Source organism: Ailuropoda melanoleuca, chromosome 1 (genome assembly GCF_002007445.2).
Source record: "Ailuropoda melanoleuca isolate Jingjing chromosome 1, ASM200744v2, whole genome shotgun sequence".
In the NCBI taxonomy this organism is placed as follows: domain Eukaryota; kingdom Metazoa; phylum Chordata; class Mammalia; order Carnivora; family Ursidae; genus Ailuropoda; species Ailuropoda melanoleuca.
Window position 1 is genome coordinate 10,122,702 of NC_048218.1, and position 19,845 is coordinate 10,142,546.

The following is a 19,845-nucleotide window of genomic DNA, read 5'->3' on the forward strand; positions in this document are numbered from 1 at the left end:
GGATCGTCCACCTGTCTGGAGGGGGGAAGGGCGGGTTGTGCACAGACAATGGAGGTGTGTCTTTTGCTGGTCTGGAAGCTTGGAGGAGCAGCGCTGTGGGAAATAAGGTCATGGAGCCGGAATGGCCTCTCTACAGGTAGTGGGCGGTCTCTTTTCAGAACAAGAGCAGTCCTCTAGGGGATTTTAGGAGAATGCCAGGAGACTGTAGCTTTGGGAAGATGTCCTTTATGTGCAGGACCCCTACCCAAAGAGGAGTTCTCAGAGGAAATGGAGGCCAGGCCTCCTACAACCAAGTGAATCAGATGGGAAGATGTTGGCCAAGGGAAGGAGGACAGAAGAGATGAGAGCACCACGTGGCCATCAGAGAAGACACAGCCATGCCGAGCCACCTGCGTGAGGTGCTGATGGAGCTGTGGACAGCAAGGGGGGGACAGCATGCCAGATGATAGGCAGGGGGCAGGGTGGGCCTCTTCTATCACTCTGCATCTCATCCGTCACCAGTAGGGCAGAATGAGGACTTCAGTGCCCTTCCTCCTCTTTGTCCTTCTTGGGGGAAGTATTGTAACTGAGCATATGACCACACTCAGGATATGCTCCGCTGCTACTAAAGAAAGGTTGTTTGCCTTGCAGGTGTTTCTCATTGACAAATGAGAGTTTCCCGTGGGATAGTAGAAGCCGTCGGGTAGAGGGGGTGAAAAAGCAAGAAGAGGGATCGAAGGGCATGGGATGTCCTGAGGCTAATGCAGGGGCATCTGGACGCCAACGGAATAGCAGCAGAGGGAATAGCCAAGAACTGTCTACATACCCTGGTCCAGAGTCTGTAAGACCATCCTGGGGGGGTAGTTTACCTTGCAGACCAATCCTTTCTGATGGCAGAGCTCTTCTTTCTCCTATAGCATGTGAGCAAGGTTAGGAACATATACAGGACATCCAAGTTGCAAATTGAGATACGAGATTTTCCTAAGAAAGAATGAAAAGTGGCTGGAGCTCTGGCTTCAAATGCCTCCTGTATTGGGTGGGAACTCACAGAAGAGGAACATAAACCCACTAAGAAGAGCAGGGGGCTACACTTGCCACCCCTTTCCCAAGCCGCAGCTCTCAGTGAAGGGACCAAGAAGAATGGAGAAGGTGGAGGAGCCAGAGAGACGAGAAATGACCCAAGGGCCTTGCAGGCTGTAGCTCTATTGTTCTAATGGTTTTAAGTTCAGTCACACCCGCACCGAGGAAAAGTGAGTCTAGAAAGGTAAAAATAGGAAGAGAAAGAGAAAAGAAGAAACCATTTCAAGAAACAAAATACAGTTGGGGAGCCTGGGTGGCTCAGTCGGTTAAGCAACTGCCTTTGGCTTAGGTCAGGATCCTGGAGTCCCAGGATCAAGTCCTGCTTCCTGCTCAGCAGGGAGTCTGCTTCTCCCTCTGACCGTCCCCCTTCTCGTGCTCTCTCTCTCATTCTCTGTCTCTCAAATAAATAAATAGAATCTTTAAAAAAAAACAAAATAAGTCTTGCTTGCCTACGATCATGTCCTATCATTACAAATAAGTGACAAAAACAGTTTCATCATAATCAAATAATCCATCACATGGGGTATGGAGAGAACCAGGAAGAGAAGTAAGAGTAACACCACTCACACACGTCGCACCTTTTGCAAATGCTGCCATACACTCTGTCTCCACAATAACTGGGTGACAGGCGGGCAGGCACTGTTCCCCTGCCAGGGAACATAGTAATCTCACGGCTGGTGTGAGGTGCGCCACACACGGTTACCTGGCCTCCAGGTTGGTCCTGAAAAGGCCGCACACAAATTGGACAGGACGAACATTTCTGCTTCAATCTGCTACCCACTTCCCCCCTCGTGGAGTCCTTCATGGAAAGGTGGACAAAATGAGACCGCCTCCCTACAGCATGACCTCGGGAATTTCCAGATGAAGTGGATGTATTTTTCCCCTCAATATTAAAGAACATAGAGTTGTTGCAAAAAAAAAAAAAAAAGGGAAACACAGAATAGTGTAAATAAGAAAATAGATATGCATAAGCCCACCATCAACAGACAACATTAACAATGTGATGTGGGTTTTTTTTAGTCTCTAAGTGAACTGACACCTAGCATCCTGTGTGTGCAATTTAGAGCCTTTCTATTTTTCATTTAACACAATATAAGGATCCCACATGTTGGTACAAACTATTTGTGAACGTTACCTTAAGGACACAGGGTAGTGTCCAGCATGTAGAGTAATACGCCATCAGAGGTACCATTACTCACCACTTTTCTGCTTTGAGACATTCAGATTCTAGTTATTGCAAGTAAAACTACAAAAACTTTTCTTTTCTTCTTTTTATAAGAAAGATTTTATTTATTTATTTGACAGAGAGCACAAGCAGGAGGAGAGGCAGGCAGCAGTAGAGGGAGAAGCAGGCTCCCTGCCGTTGAGCAGGGAGCCCGATGCGGGGCTCGATCCCGCGAGCCTGGGATCACGGCCTGAGCAGAAGGCAGACGCTTCGCCAACGGAGGCACCCCGGCGCCCGTACCAAGAACTTTTCTACGCAGAAACCTTTTCCCTCCGCGCAGAACACACTTCCCAGAGTACAATTACACAGCAGGGCTAGGGGCATTTTAGGGCTTTCCTAAGCGTCTGGGGTGGGGTTGTACTGGCACCCATGGGAACGGGAGTGCCCGGGCTGAGCTGAGTCCTGGAATGTCACACGAGGCGGCGGTGGACCCCTCTGAGGGCCTCCTCCCCGGGAGAGCCTGTCATTTGGAAGTTGCCCGGGCCCATTCTCGCCTCCCACGCTCGTGGGCAGCGGCTGTGACATTTGCTGGCAGGTCACTCGGGCCCTTGTGCAACGGTTTGCCCCCCGCGGCCGGTCCCACCGCTCCAGGACTTTGGAGTGCCCCTGCGAGGCGTGGGTGGCTCTAGCGACTGGCTCCGGCGGGCCGGACCGCACCTGGCCGGTGCACAGCTGCCCCTCCAGCTCGGAGCCGGACCCCCAGCCAGTAGGTGCTGCCTGATTCCGGTGCACAGATGCGCGGACACGGCTGGGATGCTGGATGCCGCTAGGAGTCCGCTGGGGTTGTGGGCGTCTTTGAGTTATTGTTTGGAGCCTTTGGAAGGGACATTTGGGCTGGCTCTCGGCCGAGGGTGGGGGTCTCCCGGAATGCCTTTCTCTTGCTTCTAGCCTGCCCACTGCAAACTCCCTCAGGAAGGTAGGTAGATGTGTCTGTCCGTCTGTCCGGCTGGCTGGCAATTGTAGTAATACGGACGTTCTGCCGGCCCTGAGCCTACACCGTGCGATCTGAGGCGCTCGGCAGGGGACGCGGGCAGCGGNGCCCGCCTGCGCCGCCCGCCAGGGAGCGCGCCGCCTCGGGCTCGGCGGCAGGTGTCCTGCGCGCGACCTGGCGAACCCGCTGCGCACCCGGCTGCCTCGGCGCCCCGGACCCGGTAAGTCCAGCCTCCCGCCTCCCGGGTCCTCGGCCCGCGCGCCGGCGCCCCAGTCGGGCCACCCTGATGGGGGCTCCAGGGGACCGGGTCTCAGGGACCGGGTCTCAGGCCCCGGGAGCCGGAAGCGCCGCGACCCCCCGCACCGGGAGGTAGATGGGACTGGATGGAGGACGCGGCCCGAGCCTCCTCTCCCTCTGCCCCCCCTTCACCTAGAGATGCACGCGTAGGAAACTGTCTCACCACCAAATAACGACCGCTTTTCCCCATTTTTATGAAGTCTCAGACATTCTTGTAGAAAACTTGGGAACAATTTCAAAGCACCCAAGGAAGACTAAAAACCTCCCACGATCCCAGTCCCCACTCGATTTCAAAGACCTCCCTCCAGCTCGGGTTATACTCGCAGGTACACCCAGCCTCAAAGGGTACTTCTTAATTTTTTGACCAGGAAGGTACTTGGGCCTTGGCATCTCCCTGGGGAAAAGGCGTGGGACGTGGAGAACATTGATGGTATCTGATCTTGACTGTAGTAACTGGGGAAAATGCAGAACTTCTGGAAGAAAGTTGACCCCATAGCGGCCGTGCGTCTGTTCGGGATCTATCACCTGTTACAGTGTCCCCGCCTGGATTTTTTAAACTGCTGTATGTGAACTGTTTGTTTTGAGTCCACATTTAGGTTAAAAAGGAGCATCTAGTTCCGTTAAGGAAGGTTCTGGTCAGTAAGCACTGCTGTCAATTACGTTCCTGGTGGCGGGAAGCTTTGCTGTGATCGCACAGCTGTTTAAATTCCTGTGTGGTGACTTGCCAGAAAGCACCTTGACTCTGATCTATGGATTGCTAAGGAAGGGGCCAAAACCTGCTTCTGTGGTCCATTTCATATACTCATCAGACGTGAGCCAAGGACAGGTCTGAGGAAGATGTTCTCCCTTTGAAGACTAACCCCGGGAGGTCTGGCTTGGGACAGATTCTGAGAAAGTGGATTGTTTTTGAAAATAAAGTACACTGGGAAGACTTCAGAGGAACTCAGTCTTGTCATCCTAAGTCTCTGACGGTAGAGCTGGTGGTTCGGGGCTTTCTGGTAGTTGAGTGGGACATGTATTCATTCATGCACGCATGCCTGCGTCCTATGAATATTTATGGCGCTCCTAGCTTATGCCAGATACTCTTCTAGTCCTTGAGATACAGGCAGAAGAGGCTATGCAAACATCCCTGCCCTCCAAAGCTTGCGTTTTGGTGGAGAAGACAAACAGTAAGCAATGGACATAATAAGAAAACCATATTATATTAGCAGGTTTTAAGTACTATGGAAAAAAGAAAGGGAAAGCAGGGTACGGGTTATTAGGAGGGGAGGCGAAGGGATAAAAATTCAGTCATACTATCAACAATTACTGACTACCTTAAACCTCTTTAGGAATAAATAGGTTGTGGATATGCATGTAATGATGTTAATAATATCAATTTTAATATATAAAATGAATAATACTAATAAAATAAATATAAATAGTTCACATTTTATTATATAAAAACATACTATATTGAAAAAGGTTTTCATTTGGCTACCCACCAGTTTCTTTCATGAGCGTATTATACTTTCTTGGTTATTTGCACTCACAATCACGTCGTAGTTGTATTGAATCTAATACTTTGCATCCCCATTTATTTCAGCAATCACTTATGGGATGATTCTGGGTGCTGGAGTGGGGACAAGGTGAGCAAGATAGTTTCTGACCTTCCTGAGCTTCTGGAAGGAAACGCCCAGACAAGTCTACACATTATTGAGATACAATTTAGAATATGAGTGGTATAGACAGGGCACCATGTGATCAAAGGGGCAGGGGGCGGAGAGGGGCATTCTCACCCAGATCAGCATAGGACCAGGCATTTGGAGGACCAGTGGAATTTTGACAAGCAAACATGGTGGTCATGACTCTCTTGAAGAGAAAGCCGCAAAATTTAGAGATAGCAAAGTTGTGGGTTTGTTCCATGCTTCACAGAACCCTGTGGTATAGTTGGGGGAGATTCCATTATGCTCAGTGTTTGGATAAGAAAACTGAGGCTTCTCAATTTTATTTAATTTGCTGAAGATGGTAATCCATCTACCCTCCTGTGTGGCTTCAGATGTCCTCCAGAGTCTGGGAATCCTTCGGTCCATTCTCCCCACCAAAATGTTCGTCCCTTTTCCCATATTGAGTTTGGCTGGGTCCCTCTCACCAGCTCACTGGTTCACGTTCCCATCCTTCACAACCCAGAAGGGTCTGGGGGGTCCCTGTTGGCTTTTTTTTTCTGCTTGGAGGTAAGTATGTCTCCAGAATTTGTTGAGATCAAGATGAGAATTATTGACAGTTGCTTCCAGGGAAAATATGCTTGCAGAATTCTTGACTCGATAAGATCATATTCATGAAAATTAGGCTAATCCATGATTGGTTTCCCCCTAATTCTGCTTCCTGAAGCAAGTAAAATGTAGTGATGATTTTAAGACTGGATGCTCATCAGGGAAATGCTTAAGGAATGCTGTTAAGATGATAGGAACATTATGCCTGTTTACCAAGATAAGTAAACTGAGGCCCAGGGGAGCCCTGTGTTTTATCTAGGCCTGAGCCAGGCCTGGAGCTCAGATCTCCGAGCTCTGAATTGGACACTCCCCCTTCTCTCCTCCTCCTCACCTCCCCATCCCCCCCACCCCCCCAGCATCTAACCCTCGCAGCAGAAGTTTGGATGGAGTCAGCCCACAAAAGCCTTGGTTGCTCAGTAAGTGCTTAAGAAAGAAGGAAAGGTGGCAGGGCGAGGAAATCTGTTCTAAAAGCTTCCAGGCTGTTATCAGTGCTGACAGGCCATGCAGCCAGAACATGTGGGAGAAATGCAAAAGGGGTGGTGTAAGCCAGAACAGCGTGACGTCACTCACTGCCCCCTTCTCGTCTGGGTGCAGCTGAGGGCCTTCCAGAATCCCAGGGTGCTGGAGACCCAGTTGGTATACATTCGCAGCTGTGAGCTTTGAAGAAAAAAGACAATTGTACTAACCTTGACTGGGGGCAATTCTGCACGAGGAGTCTCAAATCCCCTCCAAAGCAGACACTTCTAGAAGCCCCCTCTCTCCAGGCCCAATAAGGCCAGTTTGAGAATGTTCAGCATAGGCTGGGCATGAAACTGGTTGTGTTTAGAGTTGGACCTCCCTAATTCCCGCCAATTCTCCTTCCCCCAGCCCCCTTGTCACTGTGCAAGCTACAAAAAGTGGTGGCTCTCCCCGGTGGGGAGGCGGGATCTTCTGATGGCATCTTTGGGTCCCAAGCCAGTCCTCATTTGGATAGACCTGTTTTTACCTGATATAAATGGCCAGGTCCTCCGTTCCTTTGACCTTAAATATAGAATCTGTCTCCTTTCTGCAAGGTCCTGAGAACTCCTTTTTCTGTACTAATAAAATGTGAGTTCATGGTACAAGATTAAATTTTAGATGTATTTTTGATAAGAGACGTGACCTTGGGCAGGTCAGCTCAACTCTTTGGAGCCCAGTTTCCTGTAAGTGAAGATTGCTGGCTGCATTGCTCTTCAAATCCGTGTGAGTCCAGGGGTCTGAAACAGTCGCCAGTGGGCAGTGCGTTGGTATTCTAATGGAAGTGAGCTTGGAGAATGGGACATAAACCCCCAGCTGACATGCAGATTGAGTTCCTTTACACCATGCTGACTATTAAGAGAGCATTGCCAAACTCATTTTGAGACTCATTACACAGAACACCACATGACCCAGCAGGCAGGCCTTGGGGGCACAGAGGGCATTTCGCAAAAGCAATACAATAAATTCAGTGTAAAGTAAGAAGGAGATTGTTTTTCTTTAAAAATTCAGAGTCCTTACTTGAAAGGCAGTTAACTTGAAAGGCAGTTAACGAACTTGACTTTTCGGGTCTGGCGGGAGGCTCCGGCAGCCTCCGCATCATTAAGGTGCCAGTGTGAGTTAGGTGGGAGGCAGCTGGGCTTATAGTGAAGATTTGAGAATTTCTCTCTGCATCTCCTCTTCAGATTATAGCAGGGATGTATAAGACCAAACAAGAAAATCTAAAAAACAAATGAGATTTGAAAACTATTTTATGAAATCATTTCTCTTCTGATCAGATTCTCCCTGGCACCTTGCAGCATGAAAGACTGATCAGTTTCCTAACGTTCCATAGCCCAGTGGGTCTCAAGCTTGGCTACAAGTCAGGATCAGCCAGGAAGCTTTATGCCAGAAAGGAACCCAGAGCCAGGACATCGCAGTCTTTGAGGGAGGGGATCCGACCATCAGTATTATTTTAAAGCTCTCTAGGTGATTCTGATAGGTCACCAAGTGGGGGTCCCCAGACCAGCAGCATCAGCAGCACCTGTGAATTTGTTGGAAATGCAAATTCTCAGGCCCCACACCAACCATTCTAGATCAGAAACTCTGGGAGTAGAGACCAGCACTCTGCATTTTTAGAAGGTGTCTCTAAAGCATGCCAGCGGTGTCTGGGTGGCACAGTCGGGTAAGCAACAGACTCTTGGTTCCGGCTCAGGTCCTGATCTCAGAGTCCGGAGATCGAGCCCTGCGTCAGGCTCTGCACTCAGCTCAGAGTCTGCTTAAGACTCTCTCTCCCTCTCCCTCTGCCTCTTCCCCACCACCAAAATAAATAAATAAATCTTTTAAAAAAAGACATTTAAAGCATGCCAAAATTTGAGCACCAGTACCTTAAAGCAAGGCTGAGGATTTTTGGCCTGGCAGGTTTTCAGAGCAGATGTTTCTGGTTGCTTCCTCTGGCCATAGAAAAGTCAGCCTGGTTTTAAGTAACAGGTCTTCTCTGTGATCCCAACCGTATGAATTAGTTGCAGAAGTTACTGTTAAATTAACTTGCTGTGTGGAGCTATTGGTTTTAAACCAATTAACCTTTGGAGGTTGTCTACCATACTTCTATTTTTCTAAGATTTTATTTATTTATTTTAGAGAGAGTGAGAAAGAGAGAGAGCACAAGCAGGGCAAGCAGCAGAGGGAGAAGCAGACTCCCCGCTGAGCAGGGGGCCAGACTCAGGGCTTGATCCCAGGACCCTGAGACCATGACCTGAGCCGAAGGCAGATGCTTAACAACTGAGCCTCCCGGGCGCCCCGGTTGTGAACCATAATTCCAGTCTCACATGGTCATGAAGCGATAAGAACCCTCTAACAGTAATTGCTGGCAGGATTCCTTGCTTGTGATCATTCTGCATTTTTAGAAAAAAATTACATTATCAGCTCAGGGGCTATGTATTTTCTGGGGGCAGGGCCCTATGCATTCATAAGTGGTTTGAACTCATTTAAGAAGAAAATGTCCGGGGGCGCCTGGGTGGCTCAGTCGTTAAGCGTCTGCCTTTGGCTCAGGTCATGATCCCAGGGTCCTGGGATCGAGCCCCGCATCGGGCTCCCTGCTCTGCGGGAAGCCTGCTTCTTCCTCTCCAGCTCTCCCTGCTTGTGTTCCCTTTCTCGCTGTATCTCTCTGTCAAATAAATAAATAAAATCTTAAAAAAAAAAAAAAGAAAAAGAAAAAGAAAATATTGGGCATCGTGTTTGTAAAGCTCAGATGCCCACAACCTCGTCTTGAGTGATTTCCAGCAGACTAGCAGCTCTGGGTCTAAGCTTCACAAACAAACAAACAAAAAAATGTTACCAAACAATTTCTACCTACTGCCATGGTTAGACTGGGGCAAAATGCTGGTTCTGTAGAAGAATCCGTACCTGGGAGTCTCCTGAGCCAGTACAACGTAACCCGTTCTGAAATATCTCGGGGCGCAGGCTCAGAAGCCCCAGAGATTCAAGAAAACCCATAAACGCATTTGTTTCTTATTCTTGAGCAGTTTCTCCACAAGGTAAAGAGAGCCACAGTGGTCAGCCATGGAAAAGCCAGACCGAAAACCNGAAAAGCCAGACAGAAAACCCCAAACCTCCAAATTCCTGGGCTGGGCTGGTTTCTTTCTTTCTTTTTCTTTTTCTTTTTCTTTTTTTTTCTATTCTTTTCTTTTCTTTTCTTTTCTTTTCTTTTTCTTTTCTCTTTTCTTTTCTTTCTTTCCTTTCTTTCTTTCTCCTTCCCTTTCTTTCTTCTTTCTTTCTCCTTCCCTTTCTTTCTTCTTTCTTTCTCTTTCTTTCTTTCTTTCTTTCTTTCTTTCTTTCTTTCTTTCTTCTCCCTCCTTCCTTCCCTTCCCCCTCCCTCTCCCTTTCTTTTTCTTTCTTCTTTCTTTCTTTCTTCTCCCTCCCTCCTTTCCTTCCCTTCCCTTCTCCCTCCCTCCCTTTCTTTCTTTCTTTCTTTCTTGCTTGCTTGCTTTCTTTCTTTCTTTCTAGATTTTATTTATTCATTGAGAGAGAGAGTGCACACAAGCAGAGGGAGGGGCAGAGAGAGAACACAGGGCTCAATTCCATGACCCTGAGATCATGACGCGAGCCAAAACCAAGAGTCAGCGGCTTAATCAACTGAGCCACCCAGGCGCCCCCAGGCTGATATTTCTTAATGAGCTGGAAAAACCAATCCACTCACACTCGGGACCCCACGTGTGCACCACTATGTGTCATATGTTATGTCGGCTCCTCTGCACGCTGGTCAGTGATCCAACAGCGGCAGATGTCAGTGCTGTTTCTCCGTGTTCCCAAAGGGAAAGAGACTGAGCCGTCTAAGGAACTTGACCAGGGTCGTCTAGCTGGAAAGCAGCAAAGCCAGAATCCAAACCTGGAGTGCACGTATAATTCCAATGTCCGATCTCTTCTCCTCCTCCGCTCTTGCTCCCTGAGCCTGTGGCTCCCAGAGGGAGGCAGTGGGGGCCCCTGTTAATTAGATACTCGGGTTATGAAGAGTCAGGCATTACACCGTCAAGAGGTATAGGAAGTTCACGGACAGCTCCCGAACTGCCGTGTGCCAGGCGCCAGGTTGGGGAAGCTGCGGGGGCAGGGTGGGGGACAGGGATGACGACCGTAGCGAAGTCAGTGGGGAGCACAGCGGCCTTCATGGGCATGCAGGCTGGTGCTTAGCCAGCCCCACGCATCAGAGAAGGCTGAGCTGCATTAAAAAACACGAGTAGGTACCACTTCATGACTTGGTGGGCCAAGAAGGAGGGGCTGCCTCTGCTGGAGATGTGGGAAGAGGTGGTGATGTGTACAGAGCTCGGCAAGCATGGGGTCTGGGCGAGTGACAATAGTCGAGCAAGAGAGGGAGGCAGGGGGCCCTTGCATTTAGGCCCCATATCCATGCTGAAGACAGGGTGTTTCACCCCGAAGGTAGGGAGGAACCTGGGAGGGCCTTTGAACGGGGGAGTGACCTGATGGGATTTGCAGTGGGGACCACAGGTTTTGGGGTGGGTACACAGCTCCTCTGCTCACTGAGGCATGGCACAGGAATGGTGGGAGCTGAGGTGGAGGGGCCTGGGGATGGCCGAAGGTAAATTAATCCTTGGCAGGTCATGGGGCATGCAGCTCTGGTGCTCAGAAGGGTACCTGGGGTCATGGCCATGTGGGTGAACCTGAAGGGGAAGGTGCAACCACAGAGGGAGAGCGCAGAGTGAGAAGAAAGGAGGGCCAGTGAAGGAATTCTGGGGTGCACCGACATCCCAGGGACAGATAGAGGGAGAGGGGCCTAGGGCAGGTGCCAAGCATCTTCCCCTAGGGCTGGGTTTAGAATTTTCAAAATTAAGCCAATTCTAAGAAGTATCTCTAGATTGACATTTGTCCCAGCAAGACAATGTGTGATGTCACAGCCCCCATCCTAGCTGGGAGAAGCTGAGCCCCCCAACCCCCCCACCATGTACATTGAATTTCTCTTGCTACGAGGTTTCTGGCCAGAAACTATGGTCCCAAACTGTCACCCTTAGTTTCAACAGCCACCCCAAGGTGCCTCGAATGTATGTTACACACACCTGCTTTGAACGCCCTGAGAAATGAGTGAGGCCTGGGAGTCTGGTCAGCCCTTGGTAGTCCCTTGTGGGTCGAGTTTCAAGTGTGGCCTGATGAAGTTGGCTCTGGATAGTTTGTCTCCCAGCAGGACCTGGCGGCAGGGGGCGGGGGGGGGGGGGAAAAGCCAGCATTTTCTCAAAGATATAAATAAAACCTGTTGAGCTTATCAGTGACCATGAGGTGGGGCATCAGGACTCATGAAACCCCTGACAGAATTCCAGAGTTTCTTAGAAACAGCGCTCACAATTCCGAGGCCTATTCTCTGTGTTTTTAGGGACAGTGACATCCAGATTGAAATGATGGGGAAATTGTCCCTTTCTGCATGGCCCGTGCTAGCCAATCAGCAGAGGATGGGGGCAGGGAGGGGACAAACACAGCACAAGCTGGAACACTGACCCATAAAGCCACGGTGGAGAGATGAAAAGGAAAGAGAGGCAGATACGTAACCCAGCACCACTTAGCGTCCTAGCTCGGGCCGCCATAACAAAATCCCATAGGCTGGGGGCTTACACAACAGATGTCTATTTTCTCACAGTTTTGAAGCTGTAAGTCCAAGATCAAGGTTCTGGAAGGTTTGGTTCCTGGCGAGAGCTCTCTTCCTGGCTTGCAGGTGGCTGCCTTCTCATAGTGTCCTTGTGTAGGAGAGATTTCTCTCTCTTATTATATGGTCTCAGCAGGTTAGGGCCCTACCCATACAGCCTCCTGTAACCTTAATTACTTCCTGAAGACCCTCTCTCCGGGTGCAGTCCGTTGGGGGTTAGGGCTTGCACAGGTGAACTGGGGGACAAAATTCGGTCCATAGCATGTAAACTAAAACACACACACACACACACACACACCCCAGTGTGTATATTAAAGGAACTCATTCTGGGGGTCGCCTATGGAGGTAGGCGGTGGGAGTGGTGAGTGGAAATAAGAGGGAATCGGGGTGCCTGGGTGGCTCAGTCGGTTAAGCGTCTGCGTTTGGCTCAGGTCATGATCCCAGGGTCCTGGGATCGGGGCCTATGTCGTGCTCTCTTCTCAATGGGGAGTCCGCTTCTCCCTCTCCTTCTGCTGCTCCCCCTGTTTGTGCTCTCGCTCTGTCAAATAAATAAATAAAACCAGAAAGAAAGAAAGAAAGAAAGAAAGAAAGAAAGAAAGAAAGAAAGAAAGGGAATCAGTTGATTCATTGGTCAGTCAAGAGAGGCGCTGTGAGGAGTCAAGGAGCGCGTGGCAGGGACTTGGGTGGACTTCCGGGCGCCCCTCCCCCCTGAGATTTCACAAAATGTGCGTGTGTGTGGGTCTGGGCCAGGACATACTTTCCGATTTCAGATCGCACTTCTCTTTCAGAAGTTTTCTCGGCAAGTTCGAGCTCCAGCGGCGGAAGCTTGAAGCCCAGGATGGTTCTGTCCAACACGACGGCGCTGACGCCCTTTCTGACGGCGCTGTGGCAGGGGACGGTTGCACAGGGCGGTAACTCGTCGGGCCTGGCCCGCAGGGCGCCCGGCGGCAACGATGGCCAGCTGGCGGCGCTCTACATCCTCATGGTGCTGGGCTTCTTCGGCTTCTTCACCCTGGGCATCATGCTGAGCTACATCCGCTCCAAGAAGCTCGAGCACTCCCACGACCCGTTCAACGTGTACATCGAGTCTGACTCCTGGCAGGAGAAGGACAAGGCGTACTTCCAGGCCCGGGTTCTGGAGACCTACAAGGCGTGTTATGTCATTGAAAACCAGCTGGCTGTAGAGCGGCCCCACACACACCTTCCCGAGATAAAACCTTTGTCATGACCCCACGGCGGGTGTTAAAACTGGACGAGTCCTACTTGGAGATCTGATTTTTCTCATCACGTGCCTTTGGTGTTCTTTAGGGTAGGGATGTAATTGGCGTTCTTTGCAATCATAAGGGGTAAGGGGTGGCTTCATAATCCTTATTTCTCCACAATCACATTCTTTCTCTGATGACCTCCAGATGTTCCCCAGTATCTGTCCCTGCCTTGTTGATTTTAGCAGCAGCTCTGAGATTACGGCCTCAGAGCATAAGAGCGCTATTTCCCAGACTCCCTTGCAGCTAGCAGGTCATGTAATGTTGCTCTGACCAGTAGAAGTGGGAGGAGAGGGTGTGTCCTCCACTCCCCTCCATCCCCCCCTTCCCAGTGGCTGGGACGGGGACACGGTAGTGAGGCAGCTTTGACTCTGGAAGAGGACAGCAGCCTCACAGATGGCGGAGCAGAAAGATGCGGGGCAATGTCATGGGGCAGGACCTCTCTGTCTTCCCGCTCACCACCAGCTCAGGCATCGTGGGAAGGAAACTAACTCTGACCTTCCTTGGGCCCCTGTTATTTTGGTTCCTGTCAAAATAACAGAGTCAGTAACCTAACTAATATCCTATTTTATGGGACTGAGACCAGAGGCACAATATTCTCAGATTTGTCAAGCATGCACCCTGCCCTTCTCACAGGACAATACCACTCTGCCCTTGTCACTAATGCCCACGCTGCGGTGGCTCTGGCCTCCTCTTCCTCCCTGCCTCCTTCCCCTCCCCTCCATCCACCCTTCACAGCCCCCCCAAACACAGACCCACTCACACCCACACACACTCACAGATACATACATGTGCACACAGAGAAACACACACAGACACTTCCTACTCACACATGTCAATCTCAAAATAACTCACTTCCTTCAGGACTGAGATTCCAGAGAAAAACTTTCCACTTTAGAATGTGTACCAAGGGGAGGGGAGGTGCACCTGCCACCCCAGAACCCAGGAGAGGGAATGGGTCTGGGTAAGTGGCAATGCACGGGGTCAAGGGGACAGGGCATGTCGAGACAATGTACCCATCGTGGTTGAACTGGGTCCCCCCAAAAGACATGTTCAAGTCCTAACCCTGGTACCTGTAAATGTGACCGTTCTTAAGAGGGTCTTGGCAGATGTCATCAGGTGAAGATGCGGTCATTGGGGTGGGCCCACATCCAATATGACTGATGTTCTTATGGGATATGGGAAATCAAGTCATGGACACATGGGGAGAACCCTCGTGAAGACAGGCAGAGACTAGAGTCACCCATCTGTGAGCCAAGGATGGCCAAGGACTGAATGCCACCACCAGACTGGGAGAGGTGTGGAGGGGCTCTCCCCTACAGGCTTCACAGGAACGTGGCCCTACCACACCGTGATTTCAGACTTTTGGCTTCCAGAACTGCGAGATGAGGAGTTTGTAATGTTTTATTTGGGTTCTGTTAGGATGGCCACAGACAACTTGGGCAGTGTCCACTCCCCCCACCCCCACCGGAGACAGTAGCTTTCCTCTCCACTCTCCTTCTCACCGGACAGAAGATTCTCCGGGAATCTTCCCTCACAGATGCGAGAGGGGGAAGAAATTAGGGTGGAGGCTTGTGGTGCTGGGGCCATTGCTCGGAGCAGTAGAAGGAAACCCCCTTAGCGTTCCCTGACCTTCGAGAATCCCAGAGAACACGCGCCTTGGTTTCTGCCTGCTTCTCCAGGGGCCGAGTTAGTGCTCTGGGATGTCCTGCATGCTTGCCCATTCCTGAAAAGGGTGGAATATTTAAGTAAAACATAATTGTTGGAAACCTGCACGTAGTATGAATAAAAAGCAACACATAAGCATCATCAGCCATCCTCAGTGGACAAATCGGGCCCCATTCACGGCAGCCCTTGCTTCATGGCTAGACCGTGGTGCCTGCAGGCGAGCTTGGAGGCAGGGGTTAGGACATCTCTGGGGCAGAGCTCTGGCGTGGACAACTATAGTCCCTGAGATGAGTGCTTCTTTGGGTCAGAATTCTTTTAAAATCTAATGAAAGCTATGATCCCCCGTACCGGAAAAATGCACATAGAAACATTTTGCCCAGCATCTCAGGGGGTCATGGGCCGCTGGAAACCCTCTCACACCTGCTTGCACCTCATGGACCCTGTGTGAGCTGCCTGCTTCCGACAGACACACATCGCCCACGGGGAAAGCACACGTGCCCGAGCGCAGGTTTGGAGGGGGACCCGGAGCGCACGTGACCCAGGACGTGAGTCAGAGTGGGCACAGCGGCTGGGACCCTGGACCCAGCAGCTGGTGCTTACCGCCACTGGGATTCTTTGGACTTTTAAGGCAGAGAGAGATCCCATGATCTGCAGTCCTCCCAGTCCTCAAGGGACCAGGTATCCAGCACCCCCCCGCACCCCTCAAAGCTTTGAGAAACCACACGTTTTCAGATGCCTGTGACCACACGTTACTATTTGGTTGAACACGCACAGAGCACTCGGTGTGTCCGGGTGCTGTTCTGAGCTCTTTAGAAACAGAATCTCAACACTTTGTGTGCAATGTTTTATGTGTTCCCTGGATAGGACAACATGCCTTGGAGGAGTTAAGTTCTTTTTAAAAATCAGAGTCTTTCATCATGATCTGTGGCGTGCATTTTCTTCAAGTCATGATGACGCTTTTAGAAGTGGAGGTGGGCTTGGGAGGCTCTGGTGAGGCAGCCCCGGGGGCTCCGGAATAAGGAAATAAGATCGCCTCTGGGTAGTTAAACTCGGCAGCCGTCAGTCCCCTGATGTCTACAGATAGAAAGCAAAGGGAGCAAAGGCAGCCATCTGGGAATACAGACGCGGTCTTAATGGACCTGGGAGTTTTAAGAGAAGCTGGAAATGAAGATATTTATTTGAAGTCTCTTGATTTAAATGGTGGCACCTAATTCCATTAAAAAAAAATGTGTAAGCCAAATGAAAAATGACCTTGAGTTGAATTCTACTCAGAGACTACTGATTTACAGCCTCTGCTTTAAAGGGACAGAGGAGCTGGTAGCAGCCCCATGTCACACTTGATGGAGAGCAGTGGGGGGAGGGGTACGGACCTCTGCCAGGCAGACTCACTGGCAGCACTCCGAAGAGTGTGGTCCCCTGGCCACTGAACCCTCATCCCAGCCCCAGGATGAGACTCTCCCTCAGGCTGTCTGCATTCATCAGACTCTCGCATTCAGACGTCAGGCCCCATCGCACTGTCACCCCGCAAGAGTACAATACAACCCCGATTCTGTTGCTCGGACTCTTGGGACTAGTTGTGAGGGTCCACCCTGGAGACGCAGACCCACTCTGCGTGCAGACAAACCAGGCTTCGGAGCCGCTTATGAGACTGAGCTGAGCGTGGACCGCGGTGAATCAGCCAGATGAGGAACGTCATTTCCACCTCCGTGTCCGCCGGAGCCACCCGGCCTGGCTGGGCAAGTTAGCCTTAGAACTTCTCCGGTGTAGACAGGCCATGTGCGATTCAGTGGACAGTTGCTCTTGAAGAGTTAGCTCCAAGAAGGCTAACTAGACGTCTGAGAGGTTCAAGGACACACCCAAGGTCGTTGGTTGCTTAAAGGAAGAAGCCGGCAGGAATGCTGCTTCCCTGACATAGGGCCCCTGCCCTCTGCTCTCCTCCAGCTGCTTCAACAGGTCAGCGGCTCCTAGAATCCTTGAGGTGGGAAAGGTCATCGCCCTTAGCCACCACCAGAGCAAAGACTTAATGAACACTGCAGGGCAGGATGGGGACTGATTTAGTGATTTTATTCTTTTGCATACACTAAGTCAACCTGAGCATTTTTTATAGGATATCATTTAGTAACATCAGACAATTTACACTCAAAAAAGATCCTAATACCATCTCTGCTGTATACCCAGAGATCTGCTTANGGGGGGGGGGGGGGGGGCGCACCTGGGTGGCTCAGTCGGTTGGGCACCTGGGTGGCTCAGTCGGTTAAGCACCTGCCTTTAGCTCAGTTCATAATCCCGGGGTCCTGGGCTCGAGCCCCATGTCCAGCTCTGTGTTCAGCGTGGAGTCTGCTTGTCCCTCTCCCTCCAGTTGTGCTCTTTCTCTCTCAAATAAATGAATAAAATCTTAAAAAAAAAAAAAAAGCAAACCAAGCCAAAAGGAAGGCAAACTGCAAAATATGAGAATACAGTTTGAACTATGGCGTTTGCACTGGCTCTGAACCTTGACCTCCCCTCAGGACGCTGCCATAATCCAGAAGCAGTCTCAGCAAGAGTTAGAGATGAGCTGACAGGCAGAGAACATTGCTGTGCATTCTGTAACCTTTAAACTCCCAGGCAAGGCTGCACTGAGCACAACTGTTAACGTAGTGTGCGGCTCTCTGGACACTACAGCCTAGCTTAAATCCACACCAGCAGATGACGCCTCTGTGGGCACAAACGAGATGTAAACACTCAATCAGACTAAGGGAGATAACCAAAGGCTACGAGGACTTGCAGACTAAAGAAATGCACGGGAAGCTGTGAACGGATTGATAAGGGGGGGGGGCAAATTCTGTAAGTGAGCCAACTGCCTGGATACATAAAAATCCAAATACAAAAAAAAGGGAGTCTGGAGTTAGAGAGCAATTGGCCCCTCAGGTGCACTGGTCTGTCTACTTGACGTCAGCAGAGCTGGAGGCAGGTATGGAGATTTCTAAAAATACTAGGTGTTGTCTGCCGGTCTCCTGGCATGGGAAGGCACTGCGGCCGCGGCTGCCCCCTGGTGGTCACGTTGAGGATTTTTCTCAAGGGATGGGGAGCCCTGAGCACCAGGCGCCCTGCGATGCTTGCATGGGCCTGGGCCAGGTGCTCAGAGGGGGCTGTAGACAGTCTTGGGAGGCTAAGCTTCTTTTCACGTGTCAAGTTCCACGAGACAGGGCTCACCGTGGACAGCATTATGAAACAGGAAAATTGAGAGCCTGGAAGGAGAGAAGCAGTCCCCAGGAAGTGTCTTCTCTGGGCAGGGGCCCTGAAGACGCAGGATTCTGGGGAAGTCACTAGGACCCCCTCCTTTGTGCTGGAATCTGCTCATGCCCTCCCCATTTCCAGAAACAACTCTTTATCATCCTTTCCAGCTTTGGAAAATGGTCTCTCACTTAGACCTAAGCCCCCTTCCGTTCCAGGCCTGTGACCACCTATGCTCTGGGTGGAGAAAGGTCTCCACACGCGTAACCTCAGAGCCTCTGACATTTTTCACCTCCTCACCCCAGCGGTGAGGGAGGGATTCCTGCCCCAGGGTTATGGGGACGGTGAACACACCACACCAACCCTGGACAGAGGAGACCAACAGCAGGCTTTTAGTCTCCTATACTGACAGCCAGAGGGAGGGGGACACCACACTCCAGGGAGGGGCCACCCGGGGTCACACTCAGGAACAGAGTGAACAGGCAGGGCTGTGAGAGGCAGGCTTCGTAGTACCAAGAGGGTGAGGTGCCCCGGTTCCCACGGGAGGGTGTGATGGGCTTATCTGAATAATTCCACGAGCTGGGAGGGAACTGGAACCCACTACTCCAGGGTCAGCAGGCACTGAGCTTCTGTGTGATAAGAAGGGGTGTTTGGCCACAGAAGCGGCGTGGGGGAGCGGAGGCTGCGGTGAGACCCTTCACAGCCCTCCAATTCCTCCAGATATCAAGGCACACATATTGAGCTGTAATTTGAGGCCTTGCACCACCGCTGGGGACATTTAGCAGGAGATGCACTGAGCTGGGTGCTGGGCCATGGGGGTGAGTGAAGGCGACACCCAGCTCCTCTGGCCAAGTTATGAGCTCTGGAGTGGGACCGTGGCTGCTGACAGAAGGGGCGCCTTTCTCCAACTGGCTCCAACGATGCTGTCTGGGCTCGTAGGGCTGTTGACTCTCATTTCCTTTGTCCTTTCCACACCTGCCACTGAGTGTGGACTTAGTTTCAAAGATACGATGTGGTGGGCTGGTGTGCAGGAGGTGAGCTGGGTGGGTTCACTGCCCCCACTCCCCACCAAGGGGTCTGGAAGGATCCCCCAGGAGGACGGAGGTGGCTCTGAGGTAACTCAGCAGCAAACGGCCTTAAAACAGCATGAAGAATGGAGAACGTGCGTGCTTTCAGGAAAACCCAGGAGAGCCATAGGAAAGAACCCAGAGTTCCAGGCTGCTTTTGAAACACAGCTTTTCTGTGAGAATTCAGTGATATATATTAATTTTCTAAGGCTACCGTAACAAATTACCACAAAATTGGTGACTTGGAATGATGGAAATTTGTTCTCTCACAGCTCTGGAGGCTAGAAATCTACAATCTAGGGGTCGGCAGGGCCATACGCACTTCCTCTGAGGGCTCGGCAGGGTAGGGGAGGGTCCTTCCTGCCTCTTCAGCCTCGGGTGACCCCAGGCATTCCTTGGCTCTTGGCTGCCTCGCTCCAGTCTCTGCGCCTGGCTTCACTTGGCCTTCTCTGCCGTGTGTGTCGCTAGTCCTTGGACGAGGACACCATCCCAATCCAGGATGATATCTCATGTAGATCCGTAATTACATCTGCAATGACCCTCTTTCTAAATGAGGGTACATTTTGAGATTCTGGGTGGACATGGATTCTATTCACTTCACTACTGTGATTCTAGGCCAAGAGTTTAGAAAATGCCTGGCCCGGAACGAGTGCAGAATACCCAGTCAGTGTTACTGGTTCTCACCAAGTGACAGTTGCTACTATAAACCCAATTGTGATTTTTCTCAAGTGACATTTCCACTGCACATTCTCA

The 19,845-nt window shown here is 50.9% G+C and overlaps 1 protein-coding gene across 1 annotated transcript; it reads left to right on the forward strand.

Moving 5' to 3' along the window:
- The first annotated feature begins 3,332 nt into the window (after window positions 1-3,332).
- Window positions 3,333-15,500, forward strand: KCNE1 (potassium voltage-gated channel subfamily E regulatory subunit 1). The gene is made up of 2 exons (XM_034655912.1): window positions 3,333-3,435; window positions 12,671-15,500. The coding sequence occupies exon 2, from the start codon at window positions 12,721-12,723 to the stop codon at window positions 13,108-13,110; it is 390 nt and encodes a 129-aa protein (XP_034511803.1). The 5' UTR covers window positions 3,333-3,435; window positions 12,671-12,720; the 3' UTR covers window positions 13,111-15,500.
- The last annotated feature ends 4,345 nt before the right edge of the window (window positions 15,501-19,845 follow it).

Coding starts and splice junctions, on each gene's coding strand:
- KCNE1 (XM_034655912.1), top strand. CDS start 12,721: ATGGTTCTGTCCAACACGACGGCGCTGACGCCCTTTCTGACGGCGCTG.